The sequence below is a fragment of the Atractosteus spatula genome, assembly GCF_055471065.1.
Source record: "Atractosteus spatula isolate fAtrSpa1 chromosome 10 unlocalized genomic scaffold, fAtrSpa1.hap1 SUPER_10_unloc_18, whole genome shotgun sequence".
Lineage (NCBI taxonomy): Eukaryota > Metazoa > Chordata > Actinopteri > Semionotiformes > Lepisosteidae > Atractosteus > Atractosteus spatula.
Genome location: NW_028296621.1, coordinates 33679 through 52223, shown reverse-complemented (window position 1 = coordinate 52223; position 18545 = coordinate 33679). Strand labels below are relative to the sequence as shown.

At 41.5% G+C, this 18545-nt stretch overlaps 1 protein-coding gene across 1 annotated transcript in view; it reads right to left on the bottom strand.

The window, feature by feature from the left end:
* The window catches only part of LOC148812657 (scavenger receptor cysteine-rich type 1 protein M130-like), a 33088-nt gene that overhangs the window by 12208 nt on the left and 2335 nt on the right, over positions 1–18545 (bottom strand). Inside the window, exon 3 of the mRNA XM_088908493.1 lies at positions 7213–7371. Coding sequence (XP_088764619.1) covers positions 7213–7371 — 159 coding nt within the window. The remainder of the gene's footprint in view (positions 1–7212; positions 7372–18545) is intronic.

The following is an 18545-nucleotide window of genomic DNA, read 5'->3' as shown; positions in this document are numbered from 1 at the left end:
CATGCTTATCTGATTAAATCATATTAAAGAACAACATTTTTCAAAAATACTAGACAGGTTTAACAAATAGACACAGATACATTTATTGTGATGTTGTCCTGAGCAACTGCTCAAAAATCTAAACTTGAGTCCTGTGATTACGAATTAATTTTTAAATATTGCATTTGTATGATAACATGTAATGAAATATTTAATTTGTATTACTCATACTTATATAATTGCATTTGATAATAATTTCAGATTTCTAATGTAGTCAAAAACAATAAAGCATTCTTATTAAAACTTCACAATTTACAAAAAAAAAACCTGTCATTGGATAACTAACCTAAAAACACAAATTAAATTATTCAGCTGTTAAATAATAGACAAATTCTGTATAAACACAAAACACAACTACCATTTTTTAATTCCTCCAGTAATGCCACAATGTCTTGTAGCTGTTAAATTATTAATGTTACACCTCAGTTTCTGATGAGACCCCAGTTAATAATAATACACCTACAATACTAAGAATTTCTATAATTTTGTAAATATTTTTCATTTTATAGCTTATAAACCAATAATTAATGTAACGTTTATCAGCCTGTGCTTTTCAATGTGAAAACAAGCAAACCTGGGCTTTATGAACCAAGTAATACATATATCAATTTTATTTTCACAGTATAAAAATACAAGAGCTAATTGTCCTATGACTAAAAATGCTTTACATTTTCAAAATGTAATTGTATGCCTTTAAAATGAAGAATTCACACTCATGACTTCCTATCATTTTTTACTTGTTTTCACAGCAACTGAATATCACACAGCCTAACGATAGAAACCTGGACTGTTTGAGTACGCCAAAGATACAGTATAACGACAGCATTAAAACTCCAGTCTTAATTCTCTAGCATAAACACTTTAGGTGGTGACGACACATTTACTGTATATCTATTAATACATCAGTCTGTAATAATTTAATATCAGTCTCAATAATAATTCACTATTTAAAAAGACGTGTATCTCTATTAATGCACCAGTCTGTAATAATACAATACTGAGGAGTCAGAATTGATCACAATAAAACAATAAACAACCCAGGGTATTTCTGAATCATCCTGTATAATATGATATTATTCTAGAAACATTTTTTATTGCTCACACTTTTTTTGTTTTCGAGTAAATGAAAACTTTTTCACGTCACAGCATATCACTCAAATTATCACTTATATATAAAGTTTATTATTACAGTAACGAGTAAGTTAATTAACTTTTTAAAGATTTAATACACTTCATGTTTTCACAAATTATCAATAGAGGGTGATAATGGCCAGCCTCTGCTCTATCCATCTAAAACATTATTATTATATAATGTTTAGAAATCTTAAGAATATTTTAATAAAATCCAATAAAAATTAAAAGCAACTAATTATATTTAGACACACCTAATTATATTTCCTTACTTACAGACCAAGATAAAATACAGTTATAATATTTTTTATGAATAGCCACAAAGCTGAATGTAAAATTAACATTTAAAAATTGTTCAACCCACTTATTGCTCCATTTACATCAAAACTTTACTTAATTTAATTCCAGTTGTTGTCTGTCTGTCTGGACAGGAGAAGACTGGTCACTTACTGGCTGAGCTGTGCAGCACCAGGACAGCGAGAGAGAAGATGGACAGGCAGCTCTCCATTGTCATCAGGACAGAGCGCAGCTGAGACCCCTGTCTTCACTCCTGAGCCAACAGGGCAACTGAGCTGCTGCTCCGCACCCCGGACCCCCAGTAACAACACAGCCCCCCGCCCCGCCAATCACACACAGCACTGCCTTTTCAGACTGACAGCAGGAACCTCTCACACAGGCAGGACAGCCAATCAGACAGGGCCCTTTCAGTCTTCTCCAAATATATCAGAGCCACATCACTGTTTCCTCTCCTGAAGACATTCCCAGCAGTGCGGACGGGAGGAGAGACAGGAGCAGCTCTGTGTCTCACTGGAGGAAACACAGATACAGATACAGACAGCAGGGCTACAGGTGCTGCAGGGGCAGGAAGAGATCAGATATTAAACTAAAAAAAAAATTGTAGACAAGTATTATATTTTTAAATCAGTATCAAGATAATCAATTATGTATATATGGTCCTGTAATTCTTGCTGTCTGTATCAGGAAGTGTCTAGAATGTGGTCCTGTCTTTCTGTCTGTGTAAGGCAGTGTCCAGTGACTGGTGTCCTGAATATGGTCCTGTGTGCCTTGCTGTCAGTGTCAGGCAGTGTCCAATGACTGGTGTCCTGCAGTGAGTCACAGAGTTGTTGTGTCTCCAGACAGTAATGTCTTCTGGTCCTGGTCAAGGGCAGTGTGAGGAGAGCCTGTGCTCAAGGTGGCAGTAAGGTCATTCAGGTCAGCACAGGAATACGGAGACAAGGCGGACTGAATGAGAACTGGCTGTCCTGTGACTGTGATCAGAGATCAATTGTTTAAATGAAAAAGAAAGAAAAGCTCAGCAGTAATTGCCCCCTATGTACTGAGCCTGTTGGACAGCAGCTCTTCCAGTTGAGTCCCTCAGACCCTGAGTCTGTCCCTGCGCAGCTCCAGTCCACACAGATGTTCCAGCCCCTCCAGCTGTGGCCCCAGTGTCTCTCTGTGCGGAGCCGACTGCATGACTGAGACTCTCTAACAGCACAGTGGAGCTGAACTGATACTGATACACTGATACACCACCAAGCTGAAGAGAGTGAGGACACAGCTCACCTCCTCCACCTTTCTTATAGGTAGTAGTAGCAGCAGTAGGAGCATCAGTAAAATATTAGTAGTATCAGCGGCAGCAGCAATTGTGGTAGCAGGAGTAGTATTAGTAGTTATGCTGTATTTAAATCCTCCTGTTCAATATAGCAGAGTTCTGTGTTACAGCTTCACCATAATAGCTGCAGCAGCAGGAGCCGCAGAGCAGGAGTCAGTTTCAAATTTGAAAAAGCAACAAAATTATGAAAAACAAAGTTTAGTCCTTGTTAATACAACGGTGCTTTGAAGCAGAGCTTCACTGGAGCTACAGGTCAGGCTCTGCAGTGAGTCTGTGGTTTGTGCTCCTCCGAGCTCCTCCAGCACAGGAAGCCAGGCTGTACTGTGAGGCTGTGGGTGTCAGTGTGATGAGGCAGCTGAGAGCTGAGCTGTACAGAGAGACACACAGGGAGCCCAGTATTCAGAGCTCCAGTGCTGCACAGGTAGACACAGGAGAGCCCAGTGTTCAGAGCTCCAGTGCTGCACAGGGAGACACAGGAGAGTCCAGTGTTCAGAGCTCTACAGGGTGACAGGTCTTCCCCCCACACAGCTCTCTCAGTGTGTCTCTCAGGGCTGAACAGGAGGGGCTGTTCCTGTCAGAATGGAGGCTGACTCTCAGAGCTCTAGTGTCAGTATGAGGAGAAGCTCTCAGACCTGACTGCTGCCAGAGCCTCTGAGCCTGAGTGGCCATGAGCACTGAGCTCCTCAGCAGCTGAGAAAAGCCTCCTGTCTCCTGTGGTCACAATGTGGTTGAACACCTGCACTGTCTTCCTGCTCTTTCTCCTCTCTCCCCCATCCAGTCTCTCTCGCTGTGTGTGCTCTTATCTGTCCATCTCTCTCTCTCCTCTCCTCTCCCTCTGACAGTCTGTGCAGAGTATCTGAAGGGGATGAAACATTGCTTGGCAAAGGAAAAGACTTCTCAGAGGCAGAAAAAAAAATCTTTATCTCCTCTCAGTCAGATTCACAGCTCAGACACACACAGAGCTCTGAGTCCCTCAGTACTTTACCCAAACTCCTCCTTCCTGAACAGACAGAAGCTCATCTCCATCCTGACAATCCAGGACCAGAGTATATTCAGACAATCAGTGCTGCTACATGAATAATATCAGACAGAACAGCCTGGACTCAGGTCACATCTTCCCCTTTTCTCCTTCCTCACAGCCTCTTAGAGACAGAGCAAAGCTCCTGGATCTCCACTCTGTGAACTGGGCTCTTTCCATCTGCGGGTCAGCTGACTTCTCTTAGCGGCCATCTTGGTCAGGTCTAAGTCAAGTATAGTGAGCAGATCGTTCCTGAAATACCTGTCCTGGATGACCCTTCCTCTGGTCATCTTACAACACCAGTACACACTGAAAGACAACTAGCTTCCTAGATTTTTTTCTAAAATGCTAATGTAAAATAAAGCCCTGAAATCACTGATGATATCTGGGAAACTTTTGTGCCAATATTTCTTTTCATGTCTTCCTTTCATGATATCACTTGATACCTCCAATTGTTCATGCACTTTCACTTCCTGAGTGATAGCTGATGTTTTCTCTAAGATTAGTGATTTACAGTATTTGGTCTTCATGCCTGATGCCTCTAAAATAATGTCTTGGAAAATCCCCCAAATTTCCTGATGCCCTGTTTTCCTGATAGTGATTCTAGCTTTTTCATCATTTATCATTATTATTTAGCTGGATTTTGCATACATCTTTGTGTTCCTGTTCTTCATAGAATTTTGCAATGAGTTGGAAGAAAGTTTTCTGATTGAGGTTTTAAGTTTTTAAATCAAGACAGGTTCTCTAATCACTCTCCAATCACTGTTCTGATGGTTGGAATTGGATTTTGTTTCAGTTACACACTTGAATCCTTTACTGGCTCAGCAATAGGATTAATTTGAAATGACAACATGTCTGGTCGCTTTTAACACTTACTCATAAGTAATCTCAAATTCCAAACTTTGGGGTAGAAAAATAAAACTTCTAAAAATACTCCAATGAATCAACACTTCATTGATTCACTTCACTTCAATTAAATTAAGGCTTCAGTCATTAAGATCATTAAGAGGGTGAGGAATTGAAAACAAGCAGTTGGAAACAATTCCATTTTTGAATTGTCAGAAGTCATCTGTTAATCCTCCCTCCTTTTTCCTCTCTAGGTCTTTGATCTCAGTAACTCTCAGGTCTTTTTAGTGCTCCAGCTGATTCTGAGCAATCTTGAAACAGATAGCACTCCAAGGATCAGAGCTGAATAATCAAGATGGAAAGGTGGAAGTTTTAAAATCTATCCAAACCCTTACCTTTTTGAGGCTAACTGCAGTCTCACTTTGTTGAGGATTTTGACTGATGTTAATAACATATTGGCATCTGAAAGCAGACGTTTATTTGTGTATTAATAACATAAGATTAATGATATATCTTGACACCTTATAAAGATACTTTAAAAATCCTTCCTGAGGAAATTCAATACCATTGCACATATATGCAAAAAGATCTAAAATTCTATACGTCTAGGTGCTTCCATTCTCAAGCTCACAGACTGATTTGCGCAATGAAAATATGCATCTCTAAAAGTGAAAACTTGTAGAAAATAGCTCATGCTACTCAGTGCTGCAGGACATTAATAACTGCAGTTAGAAGTTTTATTGCAGGTGTCCAACAGGTTGATTTGAGCAAACTCAGTGACTCTTAGCAACTTAAAAAATCTGTTCTGTGGAAGAATAACTTACTGTGAGAAGATCTTCTGCTGCTCCTGTAATGGATCAGCTCCTCCAGGCCAATGTGAAATCCTCCCACCACACTGAAAACACTGAACAGTTTCCTCGTCACCTAGATACATTTTCAAGTTACATCTACACATCAGAAAGATCTTAACAATATTGACTTTTTTCTACAAAGACCAGACTGTTGTAACCTGCTGCTGTCTGGTACAGAAGACTGCACTATATCCTGACTTCACCCTGTTCAAAATGTTGAAACGTGTCTCTCAACTTGAATTAAAAAAAAAACAATACAGACTTTAAAGCATTTCTTCTGCTTCACAAAACACTTAAGGGTCTACCGCCCCTTTATTTAAGTGATCTGCTAAAAACAGACCAAGCAGAGCACAGCGGTTACATAGTGGACCCAAGAAATTACAAAATAACTGCTGGGGGCACTGTCTTTAGCTACAGGACCACTAAATTGTAGAACGTCCTGAAACAATCTAAGAGATAACCCTGTGCTATCAGAAGTTTTTTATTGTTTCACTGCTGTAAAAACAAACTTAATGGTTGGATTTAGAGGATATTGGAGATGACTCGCATGTGCAGTACTTGTGAAAACATTAAAAAGTGTCCTTTGTCACAATTCACAAACCCACCCATTATTGCAATGCGCTCTTTCACCATTTAATGTTCCCACTGCCTGGATCCCAGCGCAAGAACACAACATTGAGCATACTGCACCCACGTTGGCAGACCCAGGAAACCAGCCCTGGACCTCACAGGTTTTCCAGATTCAAGATAATCAATGTATAAAAAAAAACATTAGTGGAAGGAGGGGTGGGTGATGTCGCCACTGGGGCCTCGGACCTCCAGAGGTTTCTTGTCACCCACGGGGGAGGGCTTGTTTTCTCCTCTTTCCTGGCCACATGGTCAGGTGCCGTTTACCTGCTATAGCAATCTGTAAGGCACTCTGTGACATTTTTACAAAGGGCTCCAGAGAAAACAAAAGACTGATTGACTGATTTAAAATTACCAGCCACACCGAAATTAAATTTGTCCACTAATTCCACAACAAAAACACTGATAAAAACACGACAAGAACAGCAGACTTTAGAAAAATCAGTTGTGATCGTTGTAAGAGGACCCGGGGAAGGGTCATTTATAACCGGTATTTCCGGAACGAAACACTGAAAATACTCGATATAGACCTGGGCAAGATGGCCACCCAGGATAACCAGCTAACCTGCTATTGGGAAAAGCCTATGCAGCGAAACAAGGAGACACAGCTGAACTACATCAGGAAACAGGATATAAATCCCCCAGAAGCGATGAGCTTTCGAAAAAGCGTTTCGAAAAGAAGGAGAGATTTAGGAGTGTGCTGGAAGGAATTTAAGAAAAACAGACTATTGAATACGGTTTTTGACTAGGATTAAGGATTACGGCTTGGATACGGCGCGGAGTAGTGTGGACATACGGACTTGGGAATTTGGATCGTTTCAGGATACTGGCAACGGATTGCGGAACGGATTTGGAGAGACTTACGGACGAAGAACAAAGAAGATCAGTGTGGTGTGAGTTACATCTCTTTTACACCTGTTTTCTCCTGGCAACACCACATCATATATGGGATAAGCACACCAGTGTTTCTATTAAAAAATAACAAAATTGCTACTAAACTGATATGTATAAAAAGCTTGACATCGGGTGAGCACAGATGCCAGATGACAGTGCTGTTGTTTTTAGATTTGTGAGTTACCGTTCTTCACCTGTGTAGAAGAAGCCAGCTGTCGCCAGTTTGGATGGGACTGCAGCTGAGTCGCTTGGCCATTGGAAGTAGGACTCAATTCGAGAGCACTCGTTCTCAAATACGTTACGGAGGATCTCTTCTGACAAGGCTGTGGAGACGGTAATGGCCTTGGTGAGCACTGCTGGCACGCAACACTGGGCCAGAGGTTCAACTCCTGGGGTACCAAAGACATGCTGGTAGGTGAACTGGATTCTGGGAAAACTGGCCCTGCCGTGAGTGTGTATGTCCCCTGTGATGGACTGGGTGTCCAGGGTGTGTGCCTGGGCAGGTCTTGCACCTGTTGCTTGCTGGGATTGGCTCCGGCTCTCCCATAACCCTGTACTGGCTGAAGCAGTTAAAAAATGGATGGATTGATATAATAATTCTAAATGCTGTTGAGTCTGGAGTGAAGTTCAGGTTCTCCAGGTAGTCTTTGCTAGACCAGTCATTCTGTACTCACTTTTCTGACTCTGCTCTCCTTATCTCAGTTTCTTCACTCACTTTGTTGACAAAGTAATGTTTGGCCTATAGTTATATAAAAAAAGAGTAACAGCATAATTAATAAAAAACAATATTCCTGAGTTTGTTTTAGTTAGGGTCTTAAAACCAAATAAGGTGAAGAGAGCATGTAAGATCCTCACATGAAGGACTGAAATATTTCAATGAATATCTCACAATAGAGAGACAGGATTCTGTGTGGAACCATAAAGTCTGGTTGAAATAATAATAATAATTGCTTACACTTATATAGTGCTTTTCTGGACACTCCACTCAAAGCGCTTTACAGGTCATGGGGAATCCCACTACCACCACCCATGTGCAGCCCCCACCTGGATGATGCGACGGCAGTCATAGTGCGCCAGAACGTTCACCACACATCAGCTCTCAGTGGGGAGGAGAGCAGAGTAATGTAGCCAGTTCAGAGAGGGGGATTATTAGGAGGCCAATGGGAATTTTGGCCAGGACACCCCTACTCTTTTCCAGAAACACCCTGGGATTTTTAATGACCACAGAGAGTCAAGACCTCAGTTTTACGTCTCATCCGAAGGACGGCGCCTGTTTACAGTATAGTGTCCCCCATCGCTATACTGGGGCATTAGGACCCACACAGACCGCAGGGTGAGCGCCCCCTGCTGGCCCCATTAACACCTCTTCCAGCAGCAACTTTAGTTTTTCCCAGGAGGTCTCCCCTCCAGGTACTGACCAGGCTCACACCTGCTGAGCTTTAGTGGGGGGCTGCCAGTTGTGAGTTGCAGGGTGACATGGCTACTGGCAGATGAGAAATATACTTTGCAGATGAGTTTTTGGGATTTTCAAGCCCAATAAGCCCAATAAGCAGCCTAGCTGCCTGGATATTAGTATTGGAGAGAGGAGAGAAGAGAAGAGCTTGCTACACAGTTCAAATTAGACCAGAGCTTTTTCTCTGGTTAGATTTTGTTCTGCTGGGAGATTAGCATCACTACACTGTAAAACGGGTTCTACCGTTCGGGTGCACATGTGACTCTCTCCCTGGGCCACCATTCTAAAAAGATTGATTATTAAAATGTCCCCATGGGAACATCCCATACTCTATATTGGGTACCAGGCTACACATGCTGTCTCATGGGAGGCAGTCCCATTCCTCTCCATTATGTCAGATACGGAGGACTAGGGTACAGTTGTCTAGGGCTGAAAGACCACTGGACAACACACACTGTCCCAGTAAGTCCTACAGACTTCTACAGGGCTCATGTACGGTACGTAGGGCAATCACTGCATGCATCTCATCGCAGAAGGAAGCTGTCCCATGCCACGTGAGTAACGCGTGTTGTGCTCCTGGAACTCGGTCATGCTGAAACGAACCTGTAACGTGTGCAGCAGTGCTCTCAGGGTCTGAACAAAGTAGTAAAGTGCACTCAAGAGCTCTGTAGTGATTAGACACTCATATTGTTTAGGCAGATCTGTTTCAGGCTCCCATAAATCCACACAAAGGCTGACTGCATTGATTCATTGCTAAAGAGGACTCTACTCCACTGCAGGCAGGTGCACCAGAGGTGACCGACTCCAGCTTCCAGGTTCCAAGATGTAATGAGGTGGCTGAGCTCTAGTGGAACAGGCAAAGTCACTCAAGTACAGTGTGTCCTAGACAGCCATGAATGATGAAATAAAAAGATGACAAAGTTTTAATCAGTATCCAAAATCTGTAGAGTAGATATCTTGAAACCTAATATTTGATTTTTTTCTGAAGCTTGCAGGCATTCAGGCTTCTAGATTCTTTTGACATTCAGTGTCAATGGTTACAGAATTTAGAAGTTACACCTCAGCACCTGAAATGGAGGGCAGGGCAGCACAGTGGGCGCAGAGGTTAGCACTGCTGCTCTGAGCCACTGTGACCTTGAACTGGATAAAAGGGAGCTGAAATTGATGCGATGACCTGGAAGTGATTAAAGTGCTATTCGATGGGTGTGCTCTTTCTCCTCCTGGTCGTCAAACACAGCGAATCTGCAATGCTTACTCTGGAAACTACTTGGCGTGCTCCCTCCAGGGGTCACTGGCCACCTCCCAGTCTCCCAGCCGCCCTCCGCAGGAAAAGCACTGCATGTGATCCTTAACACCTGCAGCTGCAGAATGAACAGCAAAATCAAGAGCACGCGTGACTTCTTCCAAGGTCTTGTATATAATTATATATTGTATTTTTTTATTGAAATGTTTTTTTTAATGATAGGGAAAATATTTTCAGTCCTTAAACACTTTTTTTTACTTCTTAAATTTAGTCATTAGTCTATTTTTTCTTCCACTAACAATAACCCCCCACCACCACCAAAAGAAAAGCTTGAGCCCAAAATCTCAAATGAGCAAGGATAGATCTAAACGCTTCATCTCAATGGAATTTGCTTTTAATGTGTTCTTTTCACACATACATTGATGAATACAGACTTTGGCATAGCAAATATATTATCTTGAGTGCAGTGCACAGAAAACCAGAGCTGTTCAGTACAGCTGATGACTTGTACAGCACAGCAAGAGATGAACAAGATTCCAATTTCAGTGGAAAGGATTTGCTACACCCCTACAGGCCATCTGTCATTTATGAACAGACACACCAGGTGGAGATCAGTTAATGAGCTGATCACTGCTGCCATTAGAACACATTCTCACATGCAGTGGATTACTGGTGTAGTATCCCCTCACGAGGCACCAGTCAATCTAGGGGTTTGGGCATTTACTGGGACAATTGTTAATTGTGGCAGTAAATCACAAAATGATTCTTTTAATGGCATTAGAATCCAACCATGCGGGATAACTCAAACAACACACACACACAGGTACTAATACACGAGAATACATTTATTAATACATAAAATGTGCATATAAACATACAGTGGTGTGAAAAAGTGTTTGCACCCTTCTTGATTTCTTATTTTTTTGCATGTTTGTCACACTGAAATGTTTCAGATCATCAAACAAATTGAAATATTAGACAAAGATAACACAAGTAAACACAAAATGCAGTTTTTAAATTAAGGTTTTTATTATTAAGGGAAAAAAAATCCAAACCTACATGGCCCTGTGTGAAAAAGTGATTCCCCCCTAAACCTAATAACTGGTTGAGCCACCCTTAGCAGCAACAACTGCAATTAAGCGTTTGCGATAACTGGCAATGAGTCTTTTACAGCGTTGTGGAGGAATTTTGGCCCACTCATCTTTGCAGAATTGTTGTAATTCAGCCACATTGGAGGGTTTTCGAGCCTTAACCACTTTTTTAAGGTCATGCCACAACATCTCAATCGGATTCAGGTCAGGACTTTGACTAGGCCACTCCAAAGTCTTCATTTTGTTTTTCTTAAGCCATTCAGAGGTGGACTTGCTGGTGTGTTTTGGATCATTGTCCTGCTGCAGAACCCAAATGCGCTTCAGCTTGAGGTCATGAACAGATGGCCGGACATTCTCCTTCAGGATTTTTTGGTAGACAGCAGAATTCATGGTTCCATTTACCACAGCAAGTCTTCCAGGTCCTGAAGCAGCAAAACAGCCCCTGACCATCACACTACCACCACCATATTTTACTGTTGGTATCATGTTCCTTTTCTGAAATGCTGTGTTACTTTTATGCAGATGTAATGGGACACACACCTTCCAAAAAGTTCAACTTTTGTCTCAGCAGTCCACAGAGTATTTTCCCAAAAGTCTTGGGGATCATCAAGATGTTTTCTGGCAAAACTGAGACGAGCCTTTATGTTCTTTTTGCTCAGCAGTGGTTTTCGTCTTGGAACTCTGCCATGCAGGCCATTTTTGCCCAGTCTCTTTCTTATGGTGGAGTCATGAACAGTGACCTTAACTGAGGCAAGTGAAGCCTGCAGTTCTTTGGATGTTGTTGTGGGGTTTTTTCTGACCTCTTGGATGAGTCATCGCTGCACTCTTAGGGTCATTTTGGTCGGCCGGCCACGCCTGGGAAGGTTCACCACTGTTCCATGTTTTCGCCATTTGTGGATAATGGCTCTCACTGTGGTTCGCTGGAGTCCCAAAGCTTTAGATATGGCTTTATAACCTTTTCCAGACTGATAAATCTCAATTACTCTGTTTCTCATTTGTTCCTGAATTTCTTTGGATCGCAGCATGATGTCTAGCTTTTGAGGATCTTTTGGTCTACTTCACTTTGTCAGGCAGGTCCTATTTAAGTGATTTCTTGATTGAGAACAGGTGTGGCAGTAATCAGGCCTGGGCGTGGCTAGAGAAATTGAACTCAGCTTTCCAAAGATGTGATAAACCGCAGTTGATTTATGTTTTAACAGGGGGGGGGCAATCACTTTTTCACACAGGGCCATGTAGGTTTGGATTTTTTTTCCCCTTAATAATAAAAACCTTCATTTAAAAACTGCATTTTGTGTGTGCTTGTGTTATCTTTGTCTAATATTTCAATTTGTTTGATGATCTGAAACATTTCAGTGTGACAAACGCAAAAAAATAAGAAATCAGGAAGGGGGCAAACACTTTTTCACACCACTGTATATATAAAAGTGCTTGTTCAACTTCATCTCCCCCCATAACGGACAGATATTTCCAGAGGACAGAGAGCAAGTTAAAAAGAATTCACAGAGATCAAAGAGGAAAGCTAGCTGTATTTTTTTGTTTTGTTTATATTAACATCTGTCGCGCCTCCCGATAATAAAGGCATACTCGAATGTACTTGATTATATAGGTTTAATCTGGTTTATCTTACTAAACAGTAATAAAAGATCATTTTATGATGTGATATTTTGACTGTCAAAACGATTGCATATAAAGGAATAACAGGACGGGCTTGCAGAGAACACAAATACTTTTTAAAATACTAGTTGTGCCGATTCGATTCACACTGGAAATGGCAAATTGTCTGTTTATGAGCTGTGCGTCAAAATACTAATGTGACGCTCCAAGCATTGCAATATAGTGTCCAGTCAGTGTGTCTGTATGAGCCCCTCTATCTCTCTCTGTGCAGTGTTAATGTACTGGAGTGTCCAGTCAGTGTGTCTGTATGAACCCCTCTCTCTCTCAGTGCAGTGTTAATGTACTGGAGTGTCCAGTCAGTGTGTCTGTATGAACCCCTCTCTCTCTCAGTGCAGTGTTAATGTACTGGAGTGTCCAGTCAGTGTGTCTGTATGAACCCCTCTCTCTCTCAGTGCAGTGTTAATGTACTGGAGTATCCAGTCAGTGTGTCTGTATTAACCCCCCTCTCTCTCAGTGCAGTGTTGATGTACTGGAGTGTCCAGTCAGTTTGTGTGTATGAACCCCTCTCTCTCTCAGTGCAGTGTTAATGTACTGGAGTGTCCAGTCAGTGTGTCTGTATTAACCCCTCTCTCTCTCAGTGCAATGTTAATGTACTGAAGTGTCCAGTCAGTGTGTCTGCATTAACCCCTCTCTCTCTCAGTGCAGTGTTAATGTACTGGAGTGTCCAGTCAGTGTGTCTGTATGAACCCCTCTCTCTCTCAGTGCAGTGTTAATGTACTGGAGTGTCCAGTCAGTGTGTCTGTATGAACCCCTCTCTCTCAGTGTAGTGTTAATGTACTGGAGTGTCCAGTCAGTCAGTGTGTCTGTATGAACCCCTCTCTCTCTCTCAGTGCAGTGTTAATGTACTGGAGTGTCCAGTCAGTGTGTCTGTATGAACCCCTCTCTCTCTCTCTCTCAGTGCAGTGTTAATGTACTGGAGTGTCCAGTCAGTGTGTCTGTATGAACCCCCCTCTCTCTCTCACTGCAGTGTTAATGTACTGGAGTGTCCAGTCAGTGTGTCTGTATGAACCCCTCTCTCTCAGTGCAGTGTTAATGTACTGGAGTGTCCAGTCAGTGTGTCTGTATTAACCCCTCTCTCTCTCAGTGCAGTGTTAATGTACTGGAGTGTCCAGTCAGTGTGTCTGTATGAACCCCTCTCTCTCTCAGTGCAGTGTTAATGTACTGGAGTGTGCAGTCAGTCAGTGTGTCTGTATATAGTATATAGTATATAGTAATGACAAACACAAACACAAACTAATTACATGAACACACTAATATTAAACTCAAAACCACATTTCGATTCAAATATAAGTTTTAAAATTTACAACTTCTATATTCGCACGAAAATATTATTAATGTAGCACAAACGCTACTTTCTAAAAAAGACAGAAAGAAACTGTTTGTTTTGTCTCATGGTGGTCCTCCTCTCCATCCTAATGAAATGTTTAATATGATCCCTCGAGAAAAAAAAGGAATCAATTTCCGCCTGGAATGATTGATGCCCCATCAAACATTTTGTAATATCTCGGAAGTTTATACAGTAGAATCCTGGTTCTTGACTAAAATTTAAGGTAAACAAGACTAAGGAAAGTCTTGAGTTGAAACTTAATGTCGAACTGGGATTTAAATCACCCGGAACATTTCACTACATTGGGCAGTATGTGCCAGAGAGCGGCATCTGATATTCGATCGATAGCTCAGTTGGTAGAGTGAAAGATTGTAGTGAAAACAGCGGGAAATCATTAGGTTGCTAGTTTGATTCTGGCTCGAAAGAAGGTGCTTTTTGTGTACTTTAATCAAAGAGTTAAAATAGGGAATCTTTTTCACTCAGACGTTGATCAAAAGCTCAGTAAACGACGAAGCAGAGGCTCTTGTTCCGAATTCAGCTCCCGTCTGAATGTCTTGTTTTAGCCAAAATCTGATCTTTGAATTAAGGGACTACTCTGTCTGCTTTGTTATTCAAACGTATATACAAATGTCACGTTATTATTATAGATATAAAGGTGTTCTCTGTTTTCAAAGGATAGGTACTTAATTTTCTTTATGATTTGGTATTGATTTTGTATCGTTGTATTATTAAGTTTGTGCTTTCTGTGTTTTTATCGTATTGTGAACTTCTTTTTTAAACAAATGCTTACAAAGGCAGACACGGCACACATCTGTTTATACCAGCGGTGAATTGTACATTTTTATTACGTTCACGCTACTTTGCACTTTTGGGAGTAAAACAGGTTCGATATAAAGTGGCAAAAATATAAAAGGGGAAAATATCTCCAGACTGCGTGTATGTTGTGACTGTTGTTTTATTTTTTTTTTTAAAAATGGCGTACTGTGCACGAAATGTTGCAGAAACACAATCTGATATTTTAATAATTATTATTTTAATAATTTGATAAAATTGAGGCCCCGGATCCAAATCTTCAGTTCTGATTTTTTTTAAGTGATATCTTCCCTTCCTGTTATGGAAGTCATACGATGTGAGCAATTGTTTTTTTCACGTTGCGATTCAAAGAGCCTCAGACGCACTGTCGCACAGTAAACAAACCAGAATAGTGTAATGCTTACGGCCGACAGGTACTGTGTAAGAGCCGGCTTACCAGAGCAGGTGACGTCACCGCCCTTCCCAGTAATAGCAGGACCACAGCCGCTGAGCTGTGGAGAGATCCCTCATTGGCTCACCGGGCGGGGTCCCTGCTAAGTGACTCGGGAGTCCCGGGTTCGAGCCCCCGACGGTGAAGAGCCGACCTAATGTGGCAAGGGCGCCCGCCTGAACCCCCGTTGCGTTACAACAGATTCTGCTGGGAGCTGGACTGAGCTCGTTCTCACTTCCTGTGCTGAAAACAGAATCTCTCTTTCCCAGACATCTACTGCTGCCAGATATTGTTCTGCGTCCTACTGCTCCAGCAATTCCTTTGACGAAAGACAGATCACTTGTGCGCTTTTAACCTTCTCGCAGCTACAGGCGAGACTGAAGCTAGAGATGTGAAGGCACCCGCTGGTACACCTTCTCTAACTTTCACAATCGCGACAGACTTCTCTTTGATAAAAAAAAAGTAGATATAGCCCTGAAAAAAGCATTAGTTTTATCAGTTTTTACATTAATCGATTTTGAATCAAATATGATATTTTTATTGCATTTTACATAATAATAATAATAATAATTATGATTATTGCTTACACTTATATAGCGCTTTCATGGACACTCCACTCAAAGCGCTTTACAGGTAATGGGGACTCCCCTCAACCACCACCAATGTGCAGCCCCACCTGGATGATGCAACAGCAGCCATAGTGCGCCAGAACACTCACCACACATCAGCTATTAGTGGGGAGGAGAGCAGAGTGATGAAGCCAGTTCAGAGATGGGGATTATTAGGAGGCCATGACTGGTAAGGGTCAATGGGAAATTTGGCCAGGATGCTGGGGTTACACCATTACTCTTTCGAGAGACGACCTGGGATTTTTAATGACCACAGAGTCAGGACCTTGGTTTTACGTCTCAGCCGAAGGACGGCACCTGTTTACAGTTTAGTGTCCCCGTCATTATACTGGGGCATTAGAACCCACACAGACCCGCCCAGCGACAGAAACCAGACGGTACCGTGTGTCGGGCTCGGCTGCGAGCAGGACAATGACGTCACGGGGACAAAGTAGAGAAAATCAAAACGGTTCTATAAAAGACCTGTATCAGCTGTCGGTTCGCAGTCTGGACTCTAAATCCACCGATCCGATTTCAAATCTCTCTAACACCTGAGCTGCGGCTTCTTTCGAGTACTTATTCAAGAGAACATTATGTTAATCATATAGATGAAACGTTTAATATATTCAGGTGGGTAGCTACGTCAGCATTCGTATCTGCAAAGGAACAAGTAATACTGTAGGTTTATTCCATGCTGAAAAGAGAAGAAAGAAAACAAACCTGAAGAAGGTTTCACAGCTGAAACGTTATGTTTTCTCTCTTCTCTTTTCAGCATGGAATAAACCTATTACTTGTTCCTTTAATATATTGTTCGGTTTGACTCAAAATGCTTTACTACTACAAGAGAGAATTATAGTATGGAGGATGAGACAAATTTATGATTTCTTGGAAGAAAATGTTTTTTCTGTGCGTTTGAAATGAATCGAAACTTAAGCGCGACACACAAACCCTTTGTCTTTTTTAAAGATATAATATTTTTAAACAGACAAGTATAGAAAACGTTTTTTTTACTTTTTGCTTATGTTGCTTTTTTAACACGGTACTGTCTGAAGATCAGCTCCTGCTCTGAGCTCAATAGCAATGCAAAACTGTGCTTAACAAAGCTGGCGAGCAGCTGAACTTGTGCTCAGAAGTCAGTACGGTGCTGAGGGCTCAGTACTGGCGTTGTTGTAATTAGCACGAACTGCAATGGCTCTGAATCTGACCATTTCTATGGAAGTAGTTCAGGTGGGTAGCTGCGTCAGCATGCGTAGGCTGCAAACGAACGAGTAATAGGTTTATTCCATGCTGAAAAAAAGAAGAAAGAGAACACAACGTTTCGGCCGTGGAGAAGAAGGCTCCACGGCCGAAACGTTGTGTTCTCTTTCTTCTTTTTTTCAGCATGGAATAAACCTATTACTCGTTCCTTTGCATTTCTATGGAAGCCCGTTTCCGCCAGGAAGTAAAAATAAAAACGCTCTATGGTATCTCAGAATTCCGACTTAGTAACTGAGAATTGTGACTTAAAAACTCAGAATTCCGACTTTATATCTCGTAATTGCGACTTTATATCTCAAATTTACGACTTCGAAATAACCCATATTTCATTGTATGTCCTTTTGTTATTGTAACGGATTCGGGTTCCAGGGCTTGTGCCCTTGCTGCTCCCACCCTAGTTCGTGCCTCACTGCATTGGCTCGAACCCAGGTCTTGCCAGCTAAACTAAAGAAGACCTTCTTTTTTAAGTAAAAAAGGACATACAATGGAAATATGTAAAAAGTATAAGTTTCAGCTTTTATAATTGTGAATTCTCCTGGATGTGACGTGTCTATTTCTGTATCTTATTTCATATTCTGTCTTCGTTTTTGTATTTCTGGTGTTTAAATAAAAAAAAAATAAAAGCCCACCGTCCACTATTCCATCCATGTACTATGGAAGCCTCACTACCGGAAATGGGATTCCATAAAAATTAGTGTAATTAATTTGATTTTTATCAGGGCACTGTACAAGACAAGTCTTCAGGCCTATAGATCCTATGATCTTGTACGATTCATCATTATAGTGTAATGGAACGGCCGACACAATTTGTAGTTCAGGTGGGTACCTGCGTCAGCATGCGTAGGCTGCAAAGGAACAAGTAATAGGTTTATTCCATGCTGAAAAAAGAAGAAAGAAAATATGTTTTGGCCGAAACGTACCAGTAAACTTTACATTAACAATACCAGCCAACTATACATTATCATTTCACACCGGTTCTACAGGAATCTACAGCAGAGCCCTGAGTTGACTCCCAGAGTCCCACTGAGCCCATAGAATTCCACATCACCCATCACTCCTGCACACAGTCCGCTGAGAGCGCCTGTCCATAAACTACTGGATTGAGAATGGGATCAAATAATTCCCCATTTTCTTAATTCTACATCAAAGGACTGTTAAAGGTCTATTTGAAGGCATCGATTCGTATTCTTAAACCAGATGAACGCCTGGAATAAGTTAATATTACTTATAAATAGTCATGCTACAATACTCCAGTTGAAGGCACGCTTCTAGCTTTGTGGTACTCTGGTGCATCACGAATTTATGTTTGAATTTCTGTGGATGGACTACTATAGGTGTACCCTCGCTCACTTTCTTTAGCGACAGTCGTTGCTCTTCATCTGAGTGATGTATTTGCTTGTTTTTCAGTTCACTTCCCTGCAAGGAATATTCACCTCAGAGCTCTCTTTCACAGACTGCAGGCGCTATGTTTGTTAACAGGTGTTATAGTGATGACATCTTTCTGTATGATCAGGAGAGGAGCTGCAGGTCCACTGTGTTGTGGCTGCAGTACAATTTTAGCTTATTATAATACTTTTTAACAGCGACAGATTCTTAAGATCACAAGGTGTTTACGATATTATTTCAGTATT